Source organism: Accipiter gentilis, chromosome 27 (genome assembly GCF_929443795.1).
Source record: "Accipiter gentilis chromosome 27, bAccGen1.1, whole genome shotgun sequence".
In the NCBI taxonomy this organism is placed as follows: Eukaryota; Metazoa; Chordata; class Aves; order Accipitriformes; family Accipitridae; genus Astur; species Astur gentilis.
The window spans coordinates 8,634,594-8,655,989 of record NC_064906.1 but is presented as its reverse complement, the minus strand read 5'-3'; the positions used below and the strand labels follow the sequence as shown (position 1 = coordinate 8,655,989).

Genomic DNA, 21,396 nt, shown 5'->3' with positions numbered 1-21,396 from the left:
TTCAGATATCACGTTTGAGCTTCTTTGGTGCTCAGGTCCAAAAGTAAGATCATGCTTTGATACAAATTTTCTCCTAACTATTTTGTAAATAATTTTTTAGCTGGCCCATTGAAGTATCTATCCCTTTGATCTGTCTTCTCTTTCTCTCTTATTATGTGATATCAAAGAGCCTGCAATCCTTAATATCATACTGCTCTCATGGGCTAGAGAAATACTATTGTGTGTAGTCTTTTCCATGTGGGGATAGAGAAATACTATCATGCATAGTCTTTTCTGTGTGGGGATAGAGAAATACTATCATGCATAGTCCTCTCCACGTGAGGAGCAGAAATACGAGGATTTCTGAGAGGCAGATGTCATCTGTACGGGTAATTCTAACCAATGTGTGTATTGGTAGACACGAACCTTGTGGAAAATCAAGAGCTTGAATCAAGCCTCTGAACACCTGGACTTACTCCTATCTGGTTTTTTCCCCTTCTCTCTTTCACTCTCTCTCTGTACAATTGCAACCCACCTCAAGCTACCGACAAGCTCTTTTACCATATATATCTTTGCCTTATACATACACTAAGGAGTTATGAACAAACCTCATCTCAGTAAGGTTAACTGGTTTTGTGTATACAATAAATGCAGGTATGTTATCCTAAAAATTATTATGACAAATTGAGGAAGTGAGAAGTTCAATTTTTTAAGTTCAAGTCCAATCTTAAAAGGATCCAATCTTTAAAGCAGGAAAATCTGTAATGAAGAGGTATATAATGGTAATAATGGGTTCATGCAAGAGTCACCTGCTTATTGTCAATATTGTTTAATGTTTGTGAATTCTGAGAAGATTAAAGGGTTTTTTCCTTATAATATTCATTCACATTATGTAGTGGTTTTCCTTTAAAATCTCATAAGTAACATATTCTTCTGGTCAGCAGGGTAAGGTTAACAAAAAGTTCAGTCAGCAAATAAAGGATGTCACAAGTGTCTGACATCCCTATTTAAAGTTTCAGAATTTGCTAGCCTCCTGTGGTCTGTTTCTATAATGTCAAATAATGTAATTTACAGTGTATCTTGTTAGGTATTCTATTAGTTAGCTTTGAAATAATAATTAAAAAAAATTGTCACACAATTTTCATTCCTGAAAATCTTTGAAATCATCTTTACATGCAGAATGCCACTAGCACAGCTACAGTTTTTCTTTTGTTTGGGAAAGCCAGTAAGTAATTTTTGTTCAATTTATGTTCAATGTGTAGATATTTTCAATTTGCACACGTTTTTTATTGTGGCAAGTCCAAATGCTAGGTGTCTTTATTTTTTTCTCTGCAAAACCTGTTCGTTTCACTAAGGCCCTTCAGCCAAATAAGAATAACAGCTACTATAACACTGTAATCCATCAAAAATCTCTGAAATTACTTTCTGATATGCCCAAGGATAATTCCAAAAAACAGTTGCTTAAGCTTACTGTACTCAAATACTGCATTGACAAGCCACTAGATCTAATCCCAGTTTAGCAAAGAACTTCAGGAAGCCTACATTTAAGCATGTGCCTAAATCTGGGCAGTCTCTAGGCTTGGGTACTTACTTAAAGGTAAGTACATTTAAATAATGTCCTCTACCTTTTCATCTATTGAACTAAGTAAAAATGAAATATTTGTTTATTTTGGAGAACTGAACACTTATTTCTTCAACTCCTTTCATGAACTAAAAACTATTTTACTACCTTTACACAAATTATGTGGTAGATATATATCAATTCAGTGTTTGTCTGTTTGAACAACATCACACTAATATAGCCTTAAGTAGGTTCAACTTATTCACTAACTACCAATTTTCACGTGTTTTCATATTCTGTTACAGTAAGTTGAGTTTTTATTGGAGTTAGAACATCATGGTTAGTGATTTGTCTGTTCTTCCTGTGCTATTTTTTCCTCTAGATATTCTTGACCCTAAAAAATCACCTTGGAATCATCTGAAATTAAATTATTTTCTGTATGTAAAAACATATAATTTTCTTCAATCATGCTTAGAACAGAATTCATTCAGATAAGTTTTTGGTCTGACTCAGTTTGTCAATCAGGTTCACAAGTTGTAAAATGAAGTTATACTAGTTCTGCAACCATTTGCAATGAGTACCGGTTCCACTCTTTGGATTTTAAATTTTAAATGTAAAATAAAGTTTCCAGTAGATTTTTACTACATTCCCACTACTTAAACTTGCAGTAGTGCATCCATTGCCAGATGGGCTTTTTAAAATAGAAATGGATCAGTACTTAAGGATATTTTTTTTAAAAGGACAACTATTTATTGATAAGAAAAGAGGCATGTGTTTTTTTTTGTGTTATGATGTTTTCTTTTCTCTAAAATTGGAAGTTAAGCTCCCAGACAAAATCTCCACAAACAAAAGGTACCTAGGGAAAGCCAAGATGCTCTTTAGTATCTTGCTCTTTCTGCAAAATCTCATCTCCTCACTCTAGCTGATTTTGGAACTCAGTAGAAGTCAGGACCGAGGAGTAGTAGCCTTTATCGCACACCTTTCTAATAATGAAGAAACTCAGATCTCTTGAGCTTGAGCTAGCTCAGCTGCAGATCTTCCAAAGAATGGCGTCTGTCTTCCGTGCTGTATGTTGGCAGCAGCTATGACTATTTATCACTAGTTTATTTACTCCTACTACTCATTCATTTATTCAGCAATCTGCAGACATTTAAAAGAGCCTACATTCTCTGTTCATTTATTTTCTCAATTCATTTAGGACCAAGCCTAAAGACATTTAGGTGGTGAGACATCTGTTGAAATAAACAACCATTTAAGCAAAAGAACTGGATTTAGGAAGACTCAAATTTAAGAAGTTTATTTTCTTTGTGGACCTGCACTTCATTATCTTTCAATTACATTTTTCATATTTGTATTGTCTGCCTTTCCTTTCCCATTTAGGTAAAAAAACCCAAACCCAATAAATAAACCCAAAACTTGATTGATTATTAGAAATTACATTCTATTAATAAAAATGTGATCTTTTTAGTTTATTGCTATAAGGAAATATTTAAAACCAGTTTCAAAACTTGCATTTGTAATTACTGAATGAAGACTACAGGATTCCTTAACCCTTCTTGTCTTCCTAAAGTTTTAATGGTTTTTTTCCCAAAGGGGTTTTGCTGTAGCCCAGTGTTTATTTAACTAGTATAATCTGATGCATAAAAGCATTACCTACAACTTCATACAATACAAGAAAGATTTCAGCTAAACGGACCAAATTCTTCTCTGGTTTAAGAATTATAGACTTCTATTCATACCAATGAAGTTGGATGCACAGTCAGGCAGGTTGGGTTTAGTCTTGTACTCTGGTCTGCCATGATATATCCAATCTGATTCAAGAGTGCTTTGCAATAGTATGGACATACAGTCTAATTCAGAACGTTTCATTAAAAAGATGCTAGTCATTCTTAACCAAACCAGGTAACATTACTGTTAGCAAAATTACTTCTGCCCTTAGAGAGCAATTCTCAAGAGAGACATTTTCTGTTTCTTATTAAAAATGCATGATATAAAAAATACCACAAATATTCAAGTACACAAATATCTTTTGAAATTGAGAGATCCAGTGCCCTCAAATTATTCTTGCTCTGAAGGCTCTTCTCGATTATGTCAAATGCACAGTGTTTACATGATCACAGCATAGTGTGCAATTCACTAAGTAAATGAGCGTATGACATTCATGTTTCCTCAAATAGATTTGTAGAGGAAATTTAACTTCAGTGAGACAAAATGTTTTGGTCTAAGCTATACAGTCTAAAATGGACTTTCAGTTAATTATTTTTTTTTTAATGTCTGAAGCGGTGAGATCTACCAAACAATTGAGAATGCCATCGAAAGGAATAAATTAACTGCAAAATTGTGAAAATAAGTAAGCAAATGCTTTTGATCAACATTTTAAAATTATTGCTTCAGAGATTGTTACACATCAGAGATGTAGAAAGTTTATTTGAACACCTTGATGTCAAAAGGTATCTAATATCCAGCAATTTGTGTTAAGAAAGATTGCTTGAGTCCCGAGTAAGATGCTGAGAACAGAATTGCCAAATATTTTCTGAGATTTCAGATTCAAATAAACTGATGTCAGTGGCACATCCATTATTAAAAATTTGTACTAGAGTGACAGAGGCAGGCAGCGTGAAATGTGTTATTCTAGTCACACATCAGTCCCCTAGATGACACCGAGAAGCCAGAAGATGTTGTGTAACAGGACTTACAAACATCATTTGCCAGATGTTATCTGATAGTTGAAGCTCAAGAGACAATGTTATCAAATCTGCCGGTTGCAGTATGTGGGTTAATAAAAGATTGTATGATACCACTTCTTGTTTTCCCTTGATTTTTTTTTCCTTTTTTTTCTTTCCTGTAGCTCATTTCTCAACTATAGGTGAAAATCAATATTAAAAGAGAATGCAGAAAATTATTATTAAAAATACTTTGTTCTTTAATGCTGATTTCATTATGTGGATTAGACAGTTGGTTATTAACTGCTACCAACTACAAAGTCCATATTGAAATTATATAAAATAAGTGTACAGGTTGGGGTTTTTTTTAATAAAAGGCATACTGGTTTAGTAGTTTAAAAATCAGATTTGGGTAATTTGAATCTCTGTAATTGTATGTGCTCTCTCCACAAGAATAATTTGTAGCATTAATATAGTTGTTTGTATTGCAGAATATTGCATATCAGTGATAGTCCAATATATATATAAATCAATGATTTACCAAGTACTTTTAAATGAAAGGTTTTATTTATATTTGATTTTATTTATTTTTTTTTATCACTAGAGCTTTAAATGACTCTTTCAAATCAAGCTAGGAAAAATCCTGCTGCTTGGCAGTCAAAAACTTGATCTGGTCAAATTAAATTTAATTATTGCCTGCTGCTTGGATAAGCGGCTGACCCATACTTAAAAATCCCGAGTGCTGTGATTGACCATCATGTTTGACCTGCTGGGGCTGACAGTGAAAACTGTCCTGATACCTCATTTCTTCTAAATATTGCCACATCAGTAGAAGAACTGGGCAATCTCTAATCAGTACCCACTTCGCTGTTCTTTTCCCAGTCTCTTCAGCCAGTTAATGGCAACATTGGCTATTGTATAAAGTAGGCATAGGGACTTACGAACACTGCCTTTCCAAAGTGTGATTCAATGAATCACTATGTCTTTTTCATGGTGAATGTGATGCAAAAAAACAGTTTTCATTCCCTGTATGAGGCTGAGCCAGTCGATCAGTGTCACGCTCAATAAATCAATTGCTAAATTCAGGTCAGATTGTGGGCCTAAACCTGCTTCTGTTAGAATCAATATTAAAACTGTGAGTAAATCCAGTGGAAATCAGATAGTTGCTTCAGACTGGTAGCTTTTGAATAGAGGAGAAAAACTGCAAATCTGTCAAATTCCATGGAAATTATAATTTTTTAATCTAAATTCCCATGTTATGATAATAGAATTAAAAATTTACTAACCTATACTGAATATAATCCCTTTTAGGGATAGCTGGATCTGGAGTTTCTGGGGTGAGGAAAAGTCAGTAGTAACTGAGTTTTTATAGACATGCATCTTAACTGTATTCGAACTCTAGGTTACAGACCTCCAGTTGTCCACAGATCCATTTGTTTGCTGATGTTCATGACAAACCAGTTTGAAAATTGGTTAGTGAACACAGAGCACATGGCATAAATGATATGCAAAGAGGACTGAGGATCCATTAGAAAGCTCTTATTTAAAGAAAAAGTTAAAAAGGTTGAAAACAACACCCTTTGATTTAGAATTTATCATCCTGTTGAATTTTTTCATGTGGACATGCAGCAAACATGTCTTACTGTTACTGATGAGCAACAATCTTTATTCATTAATTCAAGGGGAAACCATTTGGAGCTAGGGTTGGTATGAATTATGTTTATTTTGTTCAAATACATAGTAAAGCATACAGTAGGGTTTTTCTCATCAAAATAATAGAAGTCCCAGCTGACCTAGTGTCTTTTTTCTAACAGACTAAATCTACTCTAGGTCAGTATTGGCAATTAATCATGGTTTGAACTGTTCTCTGGCACTTTTAATTGCATGAAATTGGACAAAACCAATCTATTTGAACAAAAGGGAATGTCACCCTCATGAAGCTGTAACCAACAGGAAGCAGATGAACAGTGAGGCCAAAAACCTAGCTGTAAAGCTTTACTTAACCAAAAATTTATAAAAATTATTTCCTCCCATAATCTCAGGAGAAGTTGAATTTCATAATACTGGAAAGAGTGGAAGGGTTATTGCTCCCTTCCCATATATTATTTATATCCTTTAAATATCTGAATGTTATCTTGCATAATAAAATGTAAAATTCATAACTTTGTGGGTAATTTAAGTAGCAATTCACAGTTTAACACAGAGTTATCTGCTTTCTGACAACTGGACTATACTGAAACTCTTCCTCAGAGAAAACTGCTACCCTATGCTGTTAAAAAGGATGAAGAAACAAAAGAAAGTGCAAGAGCATCTCCAAGGAAGCACCACAGTATACTCTGTAGCTAAAGCTGATGAAAACCTCTCTTCTCATTCTGTAGAGAGGGCTTTGTATATTTGGGAAAACTGCTGAGGTCAACAGCTCAGTGCTCCCTGAAAGGACAATTTCTCGGCAGGAAACCTCCTAGCAGTAGCAGAACGAGAAGGAAAGCTCTGGTGTCACTGAAAGCTATACTGCCATGGATGCTAAAAGGACAGGACAGAAGACTTATTTTTCCCACAGTTGTTTCTGGGACTTGGTGTTGATATGCCTTCCTCAACAATTCATTGAACCATGTGGCTTTTAGAGCTCCTCTTCTTGCTCACTGAAAGTGTCTGTGGTGGGAACATATAATTACCATTAGAGCTGACAATTTGGTTTAACAAATGAATTTCACTCTTCCTTTGATATGCTCTAGGGTTTTTTATTTTTCCTTTAAAAGAGAGCATTCAGGTTCCAGTGGGGATGAAAACCTAGAATTCTCCCTTTGATCCTAAACACCAACAGATTTCTATTCTGGATATAGAATAAATTTTGAAAACATCCTGTGACATTGGCTTTTGGAATCTTACAAAGACTTTGTAATAGGAAAGCACTACGACATAATTCATCCAATAACTTTCAAATATCTAGCAGTTGCACAGTAAACTAATGAATGACTTTTTGTCTACAGCTACTTCACTTGTTTCCACTCTAAGGATCATATTTTCTGGAGTATTGTGTCAGGTTCATCTCTTTCTGGTATCTTACAAGGCCAGATGATTAAGCAATCAGTTGTTTTTACAAACAAAACTCAGTTCCCTTCCGGTGCTCTCTGACACGGTTATTCACTTCAGCGAAAGACCACCTGGTCCTTTGCTAGGCTGTAAGAGAAAAATATTTGGAGGCAGTGCAAGAAAACTCTTGTTAAAGTGGACGGCAATGTGGAAACGTGGATGCACACATGTGGAAACTAGAGGAGATATTTGAGTTTCTCATGTGAGATGCAGTTATCTTCAAAAAGATGCCAATAGCATACATGCCATAGCTGGCATGGCTAGCTGCAGCGGGGGAATGTTAGGAGGGGTAAAAACTATGCTGATGTTTCTGTTTATATTGGAAATGTGTCTTAATGTGCAGTCAACTACAGGTTATTCAGTACTATATGAAATAGCACTAATAATATATTCTGTTGACTATAATAGCTGAAAAAAGACACAGCTCTTCAAAAGAATTGGGAACGCTGCAGCGAATGTATTCATTCTGTTGAATGTTCTGAGGTAAAACTAGGAGAAAGCATTTATCCTGTGATAAAATAACAAAGTTTATTTATATCACCAAGTTATTCCTATAATTTCCCTCTCTTCTGGGAAATCCACTCTATGGACTGATACAGCATGAATGGCCTCTCTGAAAAGGATATGCAGATTTAACACTCAATGGTAGCAAGCAATAACCATGTATATATTGATTCAATCTGAAGAAGTAACACCTAGCAACCAGTTGTGGCCAAACCCTTTGGATCATTTCCCCTACGCTTCTGCCATGAGCTTAAAGTGTTATTTCTTTGGGCTAGAGCTAGAAGTCATCTCTAGCAAACCAGTGAGACAAATCCTGAGCCTTAGTAGTATGGCGCTGAAATTGCATGACTAGGCCATACCTAGTATTCCACATAATTCAGGAAAAGCTCCATAGCACTTTATGTTGCACATCTTTCTTCCTAGTCAAGTTCAGAGACTGTTAGTCAATCACAGGAAGCCACTGGGATGTTTTCCTGGGGGGGACGCGCACAAGGTGCTGCCCTTGATAGTCAGTCCTGGTGGTCCGGTCAGCTGCACTGTCACAGCAAGGCTGTATTGCTCAGATAAAGTGGCTCCTGAGCTTGTTCCGTCTTGTTCCACCTATTTCCAGGCAACTGGCCAATAAAAGTATATGCGGCCACAGAAATATTTGTCATAGGATCATTTTTCCCTTTGTTTCCACACACAGTGTGGTGCATAAGGGGAATATGATGCCTAACTGGAGCACTCGGCTGCTAGTGTAAATATTTAACATAATAAAAATGATCTGCCACATAATCCCACACATATCATCAAGGCTCCCAGACTTCCTCTTTCCACTCAGCAGCCTGAGTATGACATTGTTGCCCATTCTTGCTCTCCTTTCTCACTAGGTCAGTTCCAAGAAGCACTTCTTACTTCTGGGATTTAGGTGCACATATCAAATAGTGCAAACACTGTTTGAAGATGAGACCCAGGCTCTTGTGAGTCCTCTTACCTTCTAACGTGGTTCCAACCTATACAGAATTTACACTAGAGAAAGAACCTACTCTAAACAGTTTACAGAGTAGACACGGGAGGCAAGCAGGCTAAGATCTCAAAGCCTGCCATTTTGTGCATGAAAGGACAAATCTAGGTGCAACCTCTGTAATCGTGTGGTCTGTTCCAGTCATTCAGGCACTTCTTGTCTGCTCAGTTTGACCAGTATTAGCAAGAAGTTGTGCAAAGACATGGAATTTCTTTTTCTGATGATATTGCTTTTTCATCTCCAAATGGATGTTAAAGAAACAAGTATTAACTTTTGGTATACAAATGTCTGGCTATTGCTTAAACTTGCAGTATATCTCATCTTAATGAGGTCATTATAGCTGTGCAGGTTTTAAATCAGTCTAATATATTAATTACACTATAAGGACACCTTGATTGTGAGTATGAGCTGAGATTAGTAAAAGTGACAAAGAAAAAAAATTTAAAAAATCATTTTAGAAATCACACTTCTGCACTTCTGGGCAGCAGTTCGTGTTATTTCAACAATATATGGAATCTGGTTAAAGTAACTAGAGCAAGTTGACTGTATTTTTCTAAATAGGATCTTGCTTCACCTACTGCTTGCAGCATTCATTTATAAAATTTCTTCCTAGAACAAATAGTAGCTTTAGTGTACTTTACTGTGAGTTAGATCACCAAAAGCAAGACAAAGCAGTGTCTCCTTATGGACCTACATTCTCAAAAACAGTTTCTCAAACTTCTCCAGAATACAAATCTTTTTGCTGTATTTGTGTTCATATGGCTTCTTGTTGATCTAATAGCAGGTAGAGCTGCAAGGTGAAACAGCAAGAGTCATATTCACTTCTACATTTGCACTTACCACCTTTGAGTTCTTTCATGACTGTGCTAAGGAGTGAAAAATTTGAGAAGCATTGGTTTAGTTTATAAATATGTAGCCTCCAAAATAGCTGCCCTTGCTCACAATATTGTCTTAAAAGAAAGAACATAGAAAACAAAGAGCAAATACAGTACATACTATTGCCAGCTAAAACTATTATAGAACTGTTTCTCAGGGTGTCTAGCAAACTATGGGCTTTCTTTGAAGATCCTTTGGTATCTTTAATACGGATACAGATGTATATAAGGAGGTTTCAACAAGACTACAGAACTGAAAAATTCATCAGAACAAATTTCATTTTTGGCTAGCAAGACAATAATTTGTGTGGTTTTGCATATCTATTTCACCTAGTATTTTTTTACTTAGTACTTTTCCTTTACTGTCTCCAGCAGAATAGCTAAGTCCCCTTTGTACACCTCCCAAAAAAATGTTTATTTATAGAAATATTTTTCTATTTTAGAATTGCTTTAGTGATTCTTCGAGCAGATTTTTATGCTTTTAAAATCTTCTGGTCATCACCTTCCAGCATTTTTACTTTATCATCAAATACTAGGAGGCAACCACATAAAATACCTTAGAATAACCCTGCTGTTCTGTACTGAGTTCTGCAAGCTTTGCTTTTACAGAGAATTATATTTCACCCCTCAAGAGGGCAGGACTGGTTTAGGCTTCCAGAAATCATTGTAAAAGAACCTGACTTCATAAACTTCAAAATAAATAACTGGAGGCTTGCTGAATAGTGCAATTGTCTTTACTTTTCCATGAGCATTTACAAGTAAAATCAGGTCTCTAATAAGTTCCATGACAGAGAACTATGTGCATGTGTTAAAATTTCTTAAATATTGATAGATAGAAGTTGAATACCTATTTCTAGTCATTCAAAGACAGGAAAATGAAAAGATGTATCTACAGCTATCTGTTCAATGAATAAAAAGGGACAGTTTCCCTATTTCTTCTTGAGAAATATGGTTTCTACATATTGTGACTACTTTGTGTATATATCCATCAAAAAAGGAGGGTTCTGTATTCACAAACAGCAAAAACTCCTTTATGTTTGTCGTGGCCAAACATCAACCCTTTCTAGTGTATACTTTGATCAAAAATTTTCTTCATTTCTCATCTATAGAAGAAAGGAAAGCAAAATACCTCAAAATTTAATCACAACCAGGTCTCATATCTGCACCAGGATTTTGTGGTACACATTTCCTTCATCTTGACTTCTGACCATACAGCAATTGCTCATATTCTTCACTGTATATACTGTATTTCAGATATAAAAAATTCTCTGTAATTAAGTATATTCTAGTCCAGATATGCTAAGGAACATACCAGCTTGATCTTCCATTTTTTGAAAGAGATATTGAAACTTTTGTTGACTTAAATCATTTGACTTCCAAGAGTGAGATATCTATTATTTCTATCAGTACAAGCAACAGGTTTGACATTGACAGTGTAAGAAAGTGTCCAAACGAACCTTATGTGAAAAGCTAAAGAAACTGATGAATAAAATGTGAGAGGTTTTCTCAAAAATTTGTGCATTGGAAAGAAAATACCGTATTTTTTCTGTATGACCTAAAATTACTTTTAAAAGCATTACGGAATCTATCTTTGATGACAAGTTCAATAATTTGATAGCTGTGGATTTTTTTATTCCAAATTTGATCTTTTAAAATAGATTTGTAATAAGTACCAGTGGAATATCTTGTTGCTAGTAATTAGTTTGAACTTTATGCATTTTCCCTGTTTCTATTGGATACTATCTACCTGTCTCTTACAGAAATCACTTAAGTAATAGAATTTTAAACAATTTCACCTTCTGTGCAAGTGACTTAAATTGAGAGAGTGCATGCAAACCTGTATGCATAGATGGGTAAATAAGTTTCTGGGTGGATATGCCACAGCTGGGCAACCACATAAGATGCTGCAGTTTACTTGTAAACAAGGTCATTTATGTAAATAAATACATTCTTCTTCTTCTTTTTGAAGAGTTAATCCAGTTAACCTAAAATCCCCTTTTACTTTACAATTTTCTTTATTTCAAAAGATTTTTGAGCAATCAGGTGCCCTAACTCATTATAAATGTCTCCCTGGTTTTGCATTTAAACTCCATGCTTGCCAGCTGCTTGGAAAAGTCAGACTTGTGGTATGTTAACAGTGAAACTAAAAATAAAGAAATGTAGCATGGTTTCCATGGGCCAGGTATAGAATAGATCCCATAGCCAGCATTCAAAACCTTTAGAGGCTCCCATGAAGACCTAGTGGATCCATTTGAAACCAGTCCTAAATATTACATGTTTTTCCAGGTTGGATATATATGTTCACAGGACTCAAAGGAAATCCCACCAAAACAAGTCTGTATTGTGATAGATTTGTCTAACCTCTGCTATTACCTTAGATTTGTCTTTTGACTAGTTATTTCAATATTAGCCAATTCTGGTGTTTAGTTATTACAGAATCACAAGATGGCTGGGGTTAGAAGGGACTTCTGGAGGTCATCATGTCCAACTTCCTTTTCAAGCAGGGTCACCTAAAGACACTTGCCCAGGACCATGTCCAGACGGCTTTTGAGTATCTCCAAGGATGGAGAATCCACAACCACACTGGGCAACCTGTGCTGGTGCTCAGTCACCCTCACAGTGGAAAACTGTTTCCTGGTGTTCAGACGGAACCTCCTATGTTTCCCTTTGTGCCCATTGCCTCTTGTCCCATCACTGGATACGACTGAAAAGAGTCTGGCTCCATCCTCTTTGCACCCTCCATTCAGGTATTTATAAACATTGGTAGGATCACCTCTGGCCCTTCTTTTCTTCAGGCTGAATAGTCCCAGCTCTCTCAGCCTTTCCTCATATGAGAGACCTTCAGTCCCTTAATCAGCTTTATGACCCTTTGCTGGCCTGTCTCTAGTAGCTCCATATCGCTTTTGTACTGGGCAGTCCAGAACTGGAGCCAGCACTCCAGATGTGGCCTTACTAGTGCCAAATAGAGGGGAAGGATCACCTCCCTCAACCTGTTGGCAGCACTCTTCCTAATGGAGCCCAGGATACTGGTGGCCTTATTTCCCACAAGGATACATTGTCGGCTCATGTTCGACTCGGTGTCCACCAGGACCCCCAGGTCCTTTTCTGAAAAGCTGCTTTCCAGCTGGGTGGCCCCCAGCATATAGTGGTGCCTGGGGTTGTTCCTCCCCAAGTGAAGGTATTTGCACTTTCCCTCGGTGAACCTCATGAGGTTGCTGTCAGCCCTTTTCTCCAGCCTGTCGAGGTCCCTTGATGGCAGCATGACCCTCTGGTATATCAGCCACCCCTCCCAGTTTTGTGTCATGCTTGATGACGGTACACTCTGTTCCATCATCCAGGTCATTAATGAAGACATTAAACAGGATCGGACCCAGCATTGACCCCTTGGGTACACCACTCATTACTGGCCTCCAACTGGACTTTTTGTGCTGCTGATCTCCACCATCAAGGGCCTGGTTGTTCAGCCAGTTTCCAGTCCACCTCACTGTCTGCTCATCCACTGCATTTTTTTAATGGTTAAGGAAATTACAGATTATTGCCATTTTCTCCTTAGGCCACTCTAAAGTTTCTCATTCTGCTCATTTGCCTGTAACGCTAAATAACCTGGCACAGATCTTTGCATCTCATAAGAAGTTTCAGATGTAATTCTATGTTTCACAGAGACTTTACAGAAAAGCCAATAGTAACTGAACATTGCAGGAATCTATTATTTGTGGAATAGGTTGTAATATATCACCAAAGGGAATTTCTGGATATTATTTTGTTGTGTTTGGTTGGTTTTAAAAGAGATGTTCAATGCTTCAGGAAAGAGCCACAGAACTTCTTTTGGATGCAAGGTCTTCCATTTATATAACCTTTGCACATTTTCTCATTTCTTATAAAAATTCCTGGTTTTCTTTTCACATACTTCATTTCCTCATTAAGGAGATTCCCATAAAAATATGTACATGTCTTGCATTCCTCTCAAGGCCAATTGCATCCTATTTTTCTCTCTCATTATAGGTGATCAATCTTGTTTTTCACAGCAAAATCTTCCTGTCTTGGGAGGTTTTCCTAATGGGAACATGATTTTCATCAGGACTATCTGTCTATCGGGAGATCTAGCCAGTCAGTGTTTAGATATCATGAAAAGGGTTCTGACTCAGCCAGACTGATAATAACAATTTGATTGAATTACATACAGAAGAGCTGCTAAAGTATAATCTGTTTAATGGTAGACTATTTAAAAACCAAACATTTGCTGGGTAAACAGGCTTAAATATGGCAGAATTTTCAGCATCTCGGATAAGACGTTATTTACAGATTGTTGTTTTTATTATAATAATATTGGTATACTATTCATGTTTAATGAAGGGTGTCAGGTGACATAGATTTTATTTCACTATCCCTCTTGAGACGTTGAAAGGTTGCAAAAAATATTATTTTTCAAAACTGAGCAAGATCTACCATATGTCTAGAATTTTAACAGATTGTACACATCTACGTGCATTGTTACCAATGTTACTGCATTGTTAACAAATGAGAACATACTTTCAGAATTGTTTTGTGGGTCAAATTGCATGGTCTAGATTACCCTTCAGTCTGGACTCTTGCTACCAGTGGTCCTTTATATAAGAACTCCTTTGTGGTGGTTTAACTCGAGCCAGCAACTAAGCATCACACAGCTGCTCACTCACTCCCCTCCCCCCGCCCAACCAGTGGGATAGGGGAGAAAAGTGGGGAAAAGAAGTAAAACTCATGGGTTGAGATAAGAACGGATTAATAGAACAGAAGAGAAGAAACTAATAATGATAATGATAACACTAATAAAATGACAACAGTAATAATAAAAGGATTGGAATGTACAAATGATGCGCAGGGCAATCGCTCACCACCCACCAATCGACACCCCGCCAGTCCCCGAGCGGCGATTCCCCGCCCCCACTTCCCAGTTCCTGTACTAGATGGGACGTCCCATGGTATGGAATACCTTGTTGGCCACTTTGGGTGGGGTGCCCTGGCTGTGTCCTGTGCCATCTTCTTGTGCCCCTCCAGCTTTCTCACTGGCTGGGGATGAGAAGCTGAAAAATCCTTGACTTTAGTCTAAACACTACTGAGCAACAACTGAAAACATCAGTGTGTTATCAACATTCTTCGCATGCTGAACTCAAAACACAGCACTGTACCAGCTACTAGGGAGACAGTTAACTCTATCCCAGCTGAAACCAGGACATTCTTCTATGGGAGAAATCCTGTCAGGAGCTTTTTCTCCTTCTTTCTCTCTCTCTACTTTGTTAACGTGGTGGAGAGTTTTCAGTAAATCAGAATGATCCTTGCAAACTCAGCAAAAGGAAGATAGGTAATGGTTACACTAGACACAGTTTGGATGTTAATTTGGACCAGTAGTCAAAGTAGGTTTCCTTTAAGTATCTTGCTGTCAGCACTAGATATCAACATCTGAGTACATTAACTGCAATATTTAATTATACTTAGTGTTGCTGGTTATCGTATCTATCTACTGATCTACAAAACTGCTTAGCAATTAATGCTAATTGCCTATGCAGTTATATTTGCAGTCCCTTAAGTTCATGAGTATTTATTCACGATTTATATTCTGCAACTGTAAAAGATAACTGGGAAGAACAACAGCAGCCTGGTTATAGAGGGACAGTTTAAAAAAGATACTTTGCAACTCCAGTTTTTGAAGTCAACACATTCTACCTCTTCAGGTTAAAATGGCTGATCTTGCTTATAGAACACTAGACTTTTTCAGGATATTATTTGTTTATGATTCTTATTGTCCTGACTCAGCTAAGGCTAGAGGGGAACAGCAGTTTTTGTGGTGGGTTTGTTTTGTTGTTGTTGTTTTTTTTTTTCATTTGATGCATTTCCTACTTCCAAACTTTCTCTTAATTGTTTTATTTATAGCTTTTTCTGCACTGACCCAATCCTGAAACAATAAGATCGGTTCCATGAGTAGACTACATGCCTCACACTCTACCTTGGTTTTCATCTTGTCCAATCCTTTTGAGGCCTGGGCACTATGTTTGTGGCTCAGGAGAAGCTTAATGCAGAGTGTTTGTATATAAGTGTTTATCGTTGATTTCAGAAGACCAGATCCTATCAACTTTCCAGAAAAAATGTAAAGGCCAGCAGATTTCTCTCGTGTTTTGTTTTGGTTTGGTTTGGTTTGTTTTTTTCTCCTGAAAATGAGAAAAACAGTGCAGAACATTCATTTTAGGTAGAAAAGCAGAGCAAGTGATAAAAACCATCCAGACAAGACCAGTCTATTCTGAAGAAATCATCTTCTCTTGAAATACTTTAGCCTCTTTCCCATTTCTAGTTTTGAGCAGTACCTTCAAACTAGGCCAAATTTTGTGAAATGATGGTTTGTCTATGGATAGTTGTCTACTGAAGCATAGGTCTAAGACGAAACTGATTTCACCTATGTGTTATATCTGGCTGTAAAAGCATGATACAAAGCATCTCAGACAGTAAATATAATCATGCTTATCTGATTGAAAATAGTACATGTATTAGACTTATTACCTGGTTAGCACAATGGTAAATCTTTATGGTATTTATTCCAGGAAGGCCAAATGGATGCTTCTGACAAAGAAAGTGTCTCCTCTTTGTCAATAGGGATGGCAGAGTATTCATAAACACAGAATGAAATTTAGATTTCTGTAGTTAAGTTGTGTGTTATACGGCAAAATGCAAAATAGGCAAAAGGATTCTGAATGGATCTGTAAATATATCCTCTTTCATTAGGCTGATGTATTAAAATATCATGTGGTTAGCTGTGTGATGTTCTTGCTTGCTAGTGTATGCAGAAATATTTTTGAACTCACTCTTCTGAAAAAGAGAGATAGAGAAAAGCAGGATTTTGTAACAGAAAAAAAAAGAACTTGATATGATAGTATCAATAATTTCTGCATTAATAGTGTGTTGCCATAGTTTTGAAACATTTCTCATTTCCAAGAAATATATGTATAATTATATCACTGAAGTGCATTGTCAAATTTTAGCACATTGACATTATAGCTAAGATATTGAACAAAACTAATTTTCTCTTTCTCAATTTTTAAGATCCAGATTTTAAGGACCTTGGCATTTTGAAACCATTGCCAGGTTGGTATGTTGTTTTGGTTTTTTTTTTAACTTGGAGGCCTTTGCACTCTGCTGTAGAAAATATTTTTGTTTGCTGTTCAGGTTTCATTTTTTCTGGTATTTTGTTATTCAGTTTGTGAGTTTGAGATGGGAGGACCTGAAGGAATTGTGGAATCTGTACAAATTGTCAAAGAAGGAAAAGCTTCTGAAACTGAAGCAGTAGACTGTAAATGGTACATCCGAGCACCACCCCGATCCAAGGTCAGTCCTTCATCCACTTGCTGATTTGCCATTTAATTTAAGAAATTGACTTTTCTAATATGTTGTGCATTCCTTAGTACAGTCAGATCTTGTTTAATAACTTTACAGCTTGAACTTGTAAACTATTTTTTTCCTTCTGCTGTGGAAGGGTAATTTGTCACCTCAGCCAAAATAACCTTCTTTCTCTATAAATAATGATGTGGGCAGCGTTAATGTGCTTTTTGTGCCATAAGTAATTTTCTTAAATTCATCTTTAATTTTGCTCATATTTTTAAAGAATCAATGTGTTTTCTTAAGTGGGAGGTAATCTTATCACTTTAGTTTTCAATATATTTCAAATACCTCATATAGAGACTACTAAGGGAACACTGCTGGCTTCCTAAGGTCTTCATTGTTTCTCATCTGGGAACTGTGAAAATGGAGCCAAGGTAAATTCACATTCCTGTGTATGAGACCTTTAGTTCCTTTGGTTTAGAGCCACAGACAAAAAGAGATAGTGTTCTCATTTCTCTCCCACCACAGTCAGCAAGCCATGCCTTTGTAACAAACAGGAGAGGGTTGCAATGAATTTAACAGTTCTTTTCTTGGATTCTCTTTGAGTTCCTCTCTTATCCGTGGCTTATCAGTTATTATATGGATTAATTGTTGCTGGCTACATTACTGTTTCTCCTCTCTTTGCAATTGGAACAGCTTTGTGTCTCCCACTTACTTTCATTCACTGAGTTAAAGACAACTCCATATTATATTTATTTCTAGATGTCTTTTATTGGACAGGAAAGGTTTTACAAGGTAGGATTTATATATCCAATAATCTCTGCCATCTTTAAAGAGATAAGGGTTTTTTTGTGAAATCTCAGAGCACACTGTACTGAATATATCTAACTGTTTCATCATGTGGTATTGAATAAGGAGGAGGAAGGGTTTCCAGAAGAGAAAAAGTCATTAGTATCAGCATTTTTCTATTGTGAACGTTTAGGAGCGTAGTTGAATAGTTGGCTCATAAAGACTACAGATAAATTATTTCCAGAATATACTTTAATCTCTCTTTTTTTTTTTTTTTTTTTTTTTTTTTTTTTTTACTTTTGGATAAATTCAATATTCATAGAGGTTTTCAATTAAGTAGATGAGTTTCCCACTTTGCTGCAGTAAGTAGCTATAGACATGAAATGACTGAACTGATGAATTATTATTGCATATGTTATATACTTAGGCATTAATAGAAAGAAAACAGGTATTATTGCATATGTTATATACTTAGGTATTAATAGAAAGAAAACAGGTAAACACAAAACTAGAATTGTGCTTATTAGAATCAGTACAACTAAATAAGCCAATAAAATTGTCCTATAGTCTTAATTTCAGTTTATGCTTGGTTAGTCAGCTAATGTCACTGTGATATTCTTACTTGATCTAACTCTAAATTTCTGTACTATTCAAAGTCCTGCTAGAAATATTTACTTACCTGTAGGATTTATCCACATTTCAGTCCCGATGTAAAAATACAAATTGTGTAGCTGCATGACCGTAAACACAGTGTGTAACAGAGGAATGCCACACTACCACTGTTAATAGAGGATTAAAGACTGTTTCGTTCTTCATGAACTTCTGTACCTGCATTTAGTTGTGTATACCAAGAAGTGTATACCAGCTGAAGAGCATCTGGAAGGGAGAGTGATGAGAGAGCTGTAGAAAACCTGTGGAAACACTGGAAGTTATTTAATGTCATCTAGAAGATTTTGTGAAGGAGCATGATACCAGATAATAAAAGGCCTATACAATGAGGAAGGAATACTGTGTTGTCCATATCTATGGGATAAGCCATGGTCCTGCACTCCAAAAGAAAGATTCAGGTTAGATACTAGGGAAGAAAATTTCAAACAGAAGGGAGAGGATTAGGAATGATTGGTTAAGGAAGTTTGTTCAGCCAGCATTGCTACCCGTCTTAAAGTGCAGGTTAGGTAATGAAACATTACTAATCCTACCTGCCTTTAGGCAGAGGGGTGGGGTGGGTGATAAATCTTGCTGCTCCCATCTTACAGAATTCTCTGGGTAGACAGATGGGGCAATATAAAAGAATATAAATCAGTGTTTCCTAACATGTGGAGTTGAAAGCTTTTTCAGCAAGCCAGGAAAAAAAAAAAACCAAAACAGTTTTCAAGCCTAGATTCATCTTAGAGGGCTAAGTCCAGTTTAGCACTTGAACTGGATTCTATTGTCCATATTTTACAGTCAGCTTCCTTTGTGCTTATCTAACCTTGAACTAGCGACATATTCAGTACGATCATTCAGTGACATCATTCTAATTTATGGCAGCTTGCACCTATGAAAGCAGGCTCTCCTGCTAAGAACAGTAAGAACTCAGCAGATGTCTTTAAATCCACATGTTCCTGTACTCTGGGCTGCACAGTTTGTTGCTGGGAACTATGCCTAAAAGGCCAGAGTTTCTCAGACAGGGTTTGGGTTGTATCTTTACATCTTTAGTTCCTTAATTAAACTGTGCCAGAATGTCGGCTGCTTGCAATTTCATTTGGCTTAAGCTCATCCAATCTAAACTGTCTGCAGAAGCAAGATGCAAGTCCTTTCCTTGGTTTGCAGTTCCAGATTCAAGCCAAGTCTGAGCTCAACATATGAGCAATGAGATCAGTCAGGGAGTATGAACTTGAGATGTCTATGTCTGAGCTTCAAACTGACAGTCTGGGTGTAAAGTTGCTGCTATCCTCAGCAAGCTGGAATGGGACAGACAACAGCACTTTTCTTGCACATACTTAAATAGAGCCATAACTGATTACCTTAGCGCACAAAAAATAAAATGCTGACAATGCATGCAGAACTGAAACTTTTGGGAAGTGCAGAAGACAGCAGAAGGCAGTTTAAACACGACTTCAATCTATACACAGACCTGGAGCCTTATATTTGACAGTGGCTGGTTGCAAAGTGTGTGTGTCTTGTAATCATTCGAAGTCAGTTCCTGCTGAGTAAGATAGCTGTGAATCTGGAGTTCAGAAATACTGCGGGTTCTGCACTTCGTGTAGAAGTTGACTTCAGTTGGTAATCAGAGCAAGAATGGGAAATGAAGAGAGCTGCTGATCAAATGTGCCAACCCACTCAGAACAGTAAAGAGCTGCAGAAACCTCCCCATCCCAAAATTCTTCACTGTAGAACAAAGCCCAAAGGAGGAAGTGGATAAGCTTATTGCGATGGGATTTGAAAAACTTCAGAGATATCATTGGCTACAGGAGTGGATTGGCAAGGAATCTCTATTTATGAATAGAAAACAAGAAAATGAAAAGAATGATAGTATTTTCTCACTTTCTGTTAAGGGTGAGATGTTGGAGGATAATATTGTGGACAAGCATTTTTCTATATTGGATGTGTTAGCAGAGTTTGACAAGACCCCCCAGGAAAACAGAACACATGTTTGTGCTCAGGTAGCGCTCCCGTTGGTGGGTAACTTTCCCAGCAAGGTACCATTGTATCATGCTTGTTCCCCAAGAGGTTTTGTAGAAAAAACCAAGACAGCAGAATTTGACAGTAAAAGTAACACAACGTGTACAAAGATGGTGTTCTGATGCTTGGAAAAACCAGCAAGCAGTGCTTATAATCAGAAGCTCTGGGCAGCTTGGGAAAGAGCATCCAAACTACAGATAGACAAGCATTAATTTGACTGCAGTCCAGTGGAAGTCATCTATTCAGGAGGAACGAGCAAGAGGTACATTTAGACTGAGCAAATAGTGAGGCTACCCTCCACATGTACACTACATGAAATAAAATGAAGTTGTAAGCTAGTTAGAAGAAGTGATGCTTAATTCTCCTGCCCCACCTGAGCATGCTGCTGAGTGAAGAAGATATCTTTACAGGTTATAGGACGCAAGACTTAACAAAAAGCTTAAGAAACTGAAAGGATTAATTAGTGAGTATCTAGTTTTGACATATTATTGCAGAGGAGAGCTGGGCAGGCCCGGCCGTGGCAGCTGGGCTGTGGTGGTGGCTGGGCTCACACGTGGCCATGGGGCCAGCCCCAGCTTTGGCCAGGCAGCAGCTCAGCGATGCGTGAGGCTGGAGTGGAGAGGCGCGAGGCCAGGCATGAGCCAAAAGCCCAAGTGGGACCAAGACACTTGCGTATTTACAACGGATAGGTATTGCTACCTGGTAGAGGCTCTAAATCACTTGTCACTGTTTTCATGGTGGACCTTGTATGCATGTACCTGACCAAATAGAGAGATGAAGCTTTTGGTTCCAGGTGCCTGACTTCGGACTGACTGTAGTCTGGAGAGAGACTGGGTTGTTGGGCACGCGTTGCCTAGACAGTTGGGAGGAAACATGTGGTGAAGCAAACTGCAGAGCTACAAGTCTTTATAAACCAAT

At 37.1% G+C, this 21,396-nt stretch overlaps 1 protein-coding gene across 5 annotated transcripts in view; it reads left to right on the top strand.

The window, feature by feature from the left end:
- The window catches only part of NETO1 (neuropilin and tolloid like 1), a 69,524-nt gene that overhangs the window by 22,174 nt on the left and 25,954 nt on the right, over window positions 1-21,396 (top strand). For 3 of the 5 annotated variants that reach the window (XR_007509764.1, XM_049830298.1, XM_049830299.1), the window contains exons 5-6: window positions 16,750-16,791; window positions 16,904-17,031. The exons of 1 other annotated variant lie outside the window; for it this stretch is intronic. Coding sequence is in view for 3 of the 4 variants with exons in the window: in XM_049830298.1 (XP_049686255.1) it covers window positions 16,750-16,791; window positions 16,904-17,031 (170 nt within the window). In the remaining variant the exon portion in view is untranslated. Of the gene's footprint in view, window positions 1-16,749; window positions 16,792-16,872; window positions 17,032-21,396 lie in introns of those variants that run through there. One more of the 5 variants, XM_049830300.1, reaches the window with a different exon arrangement.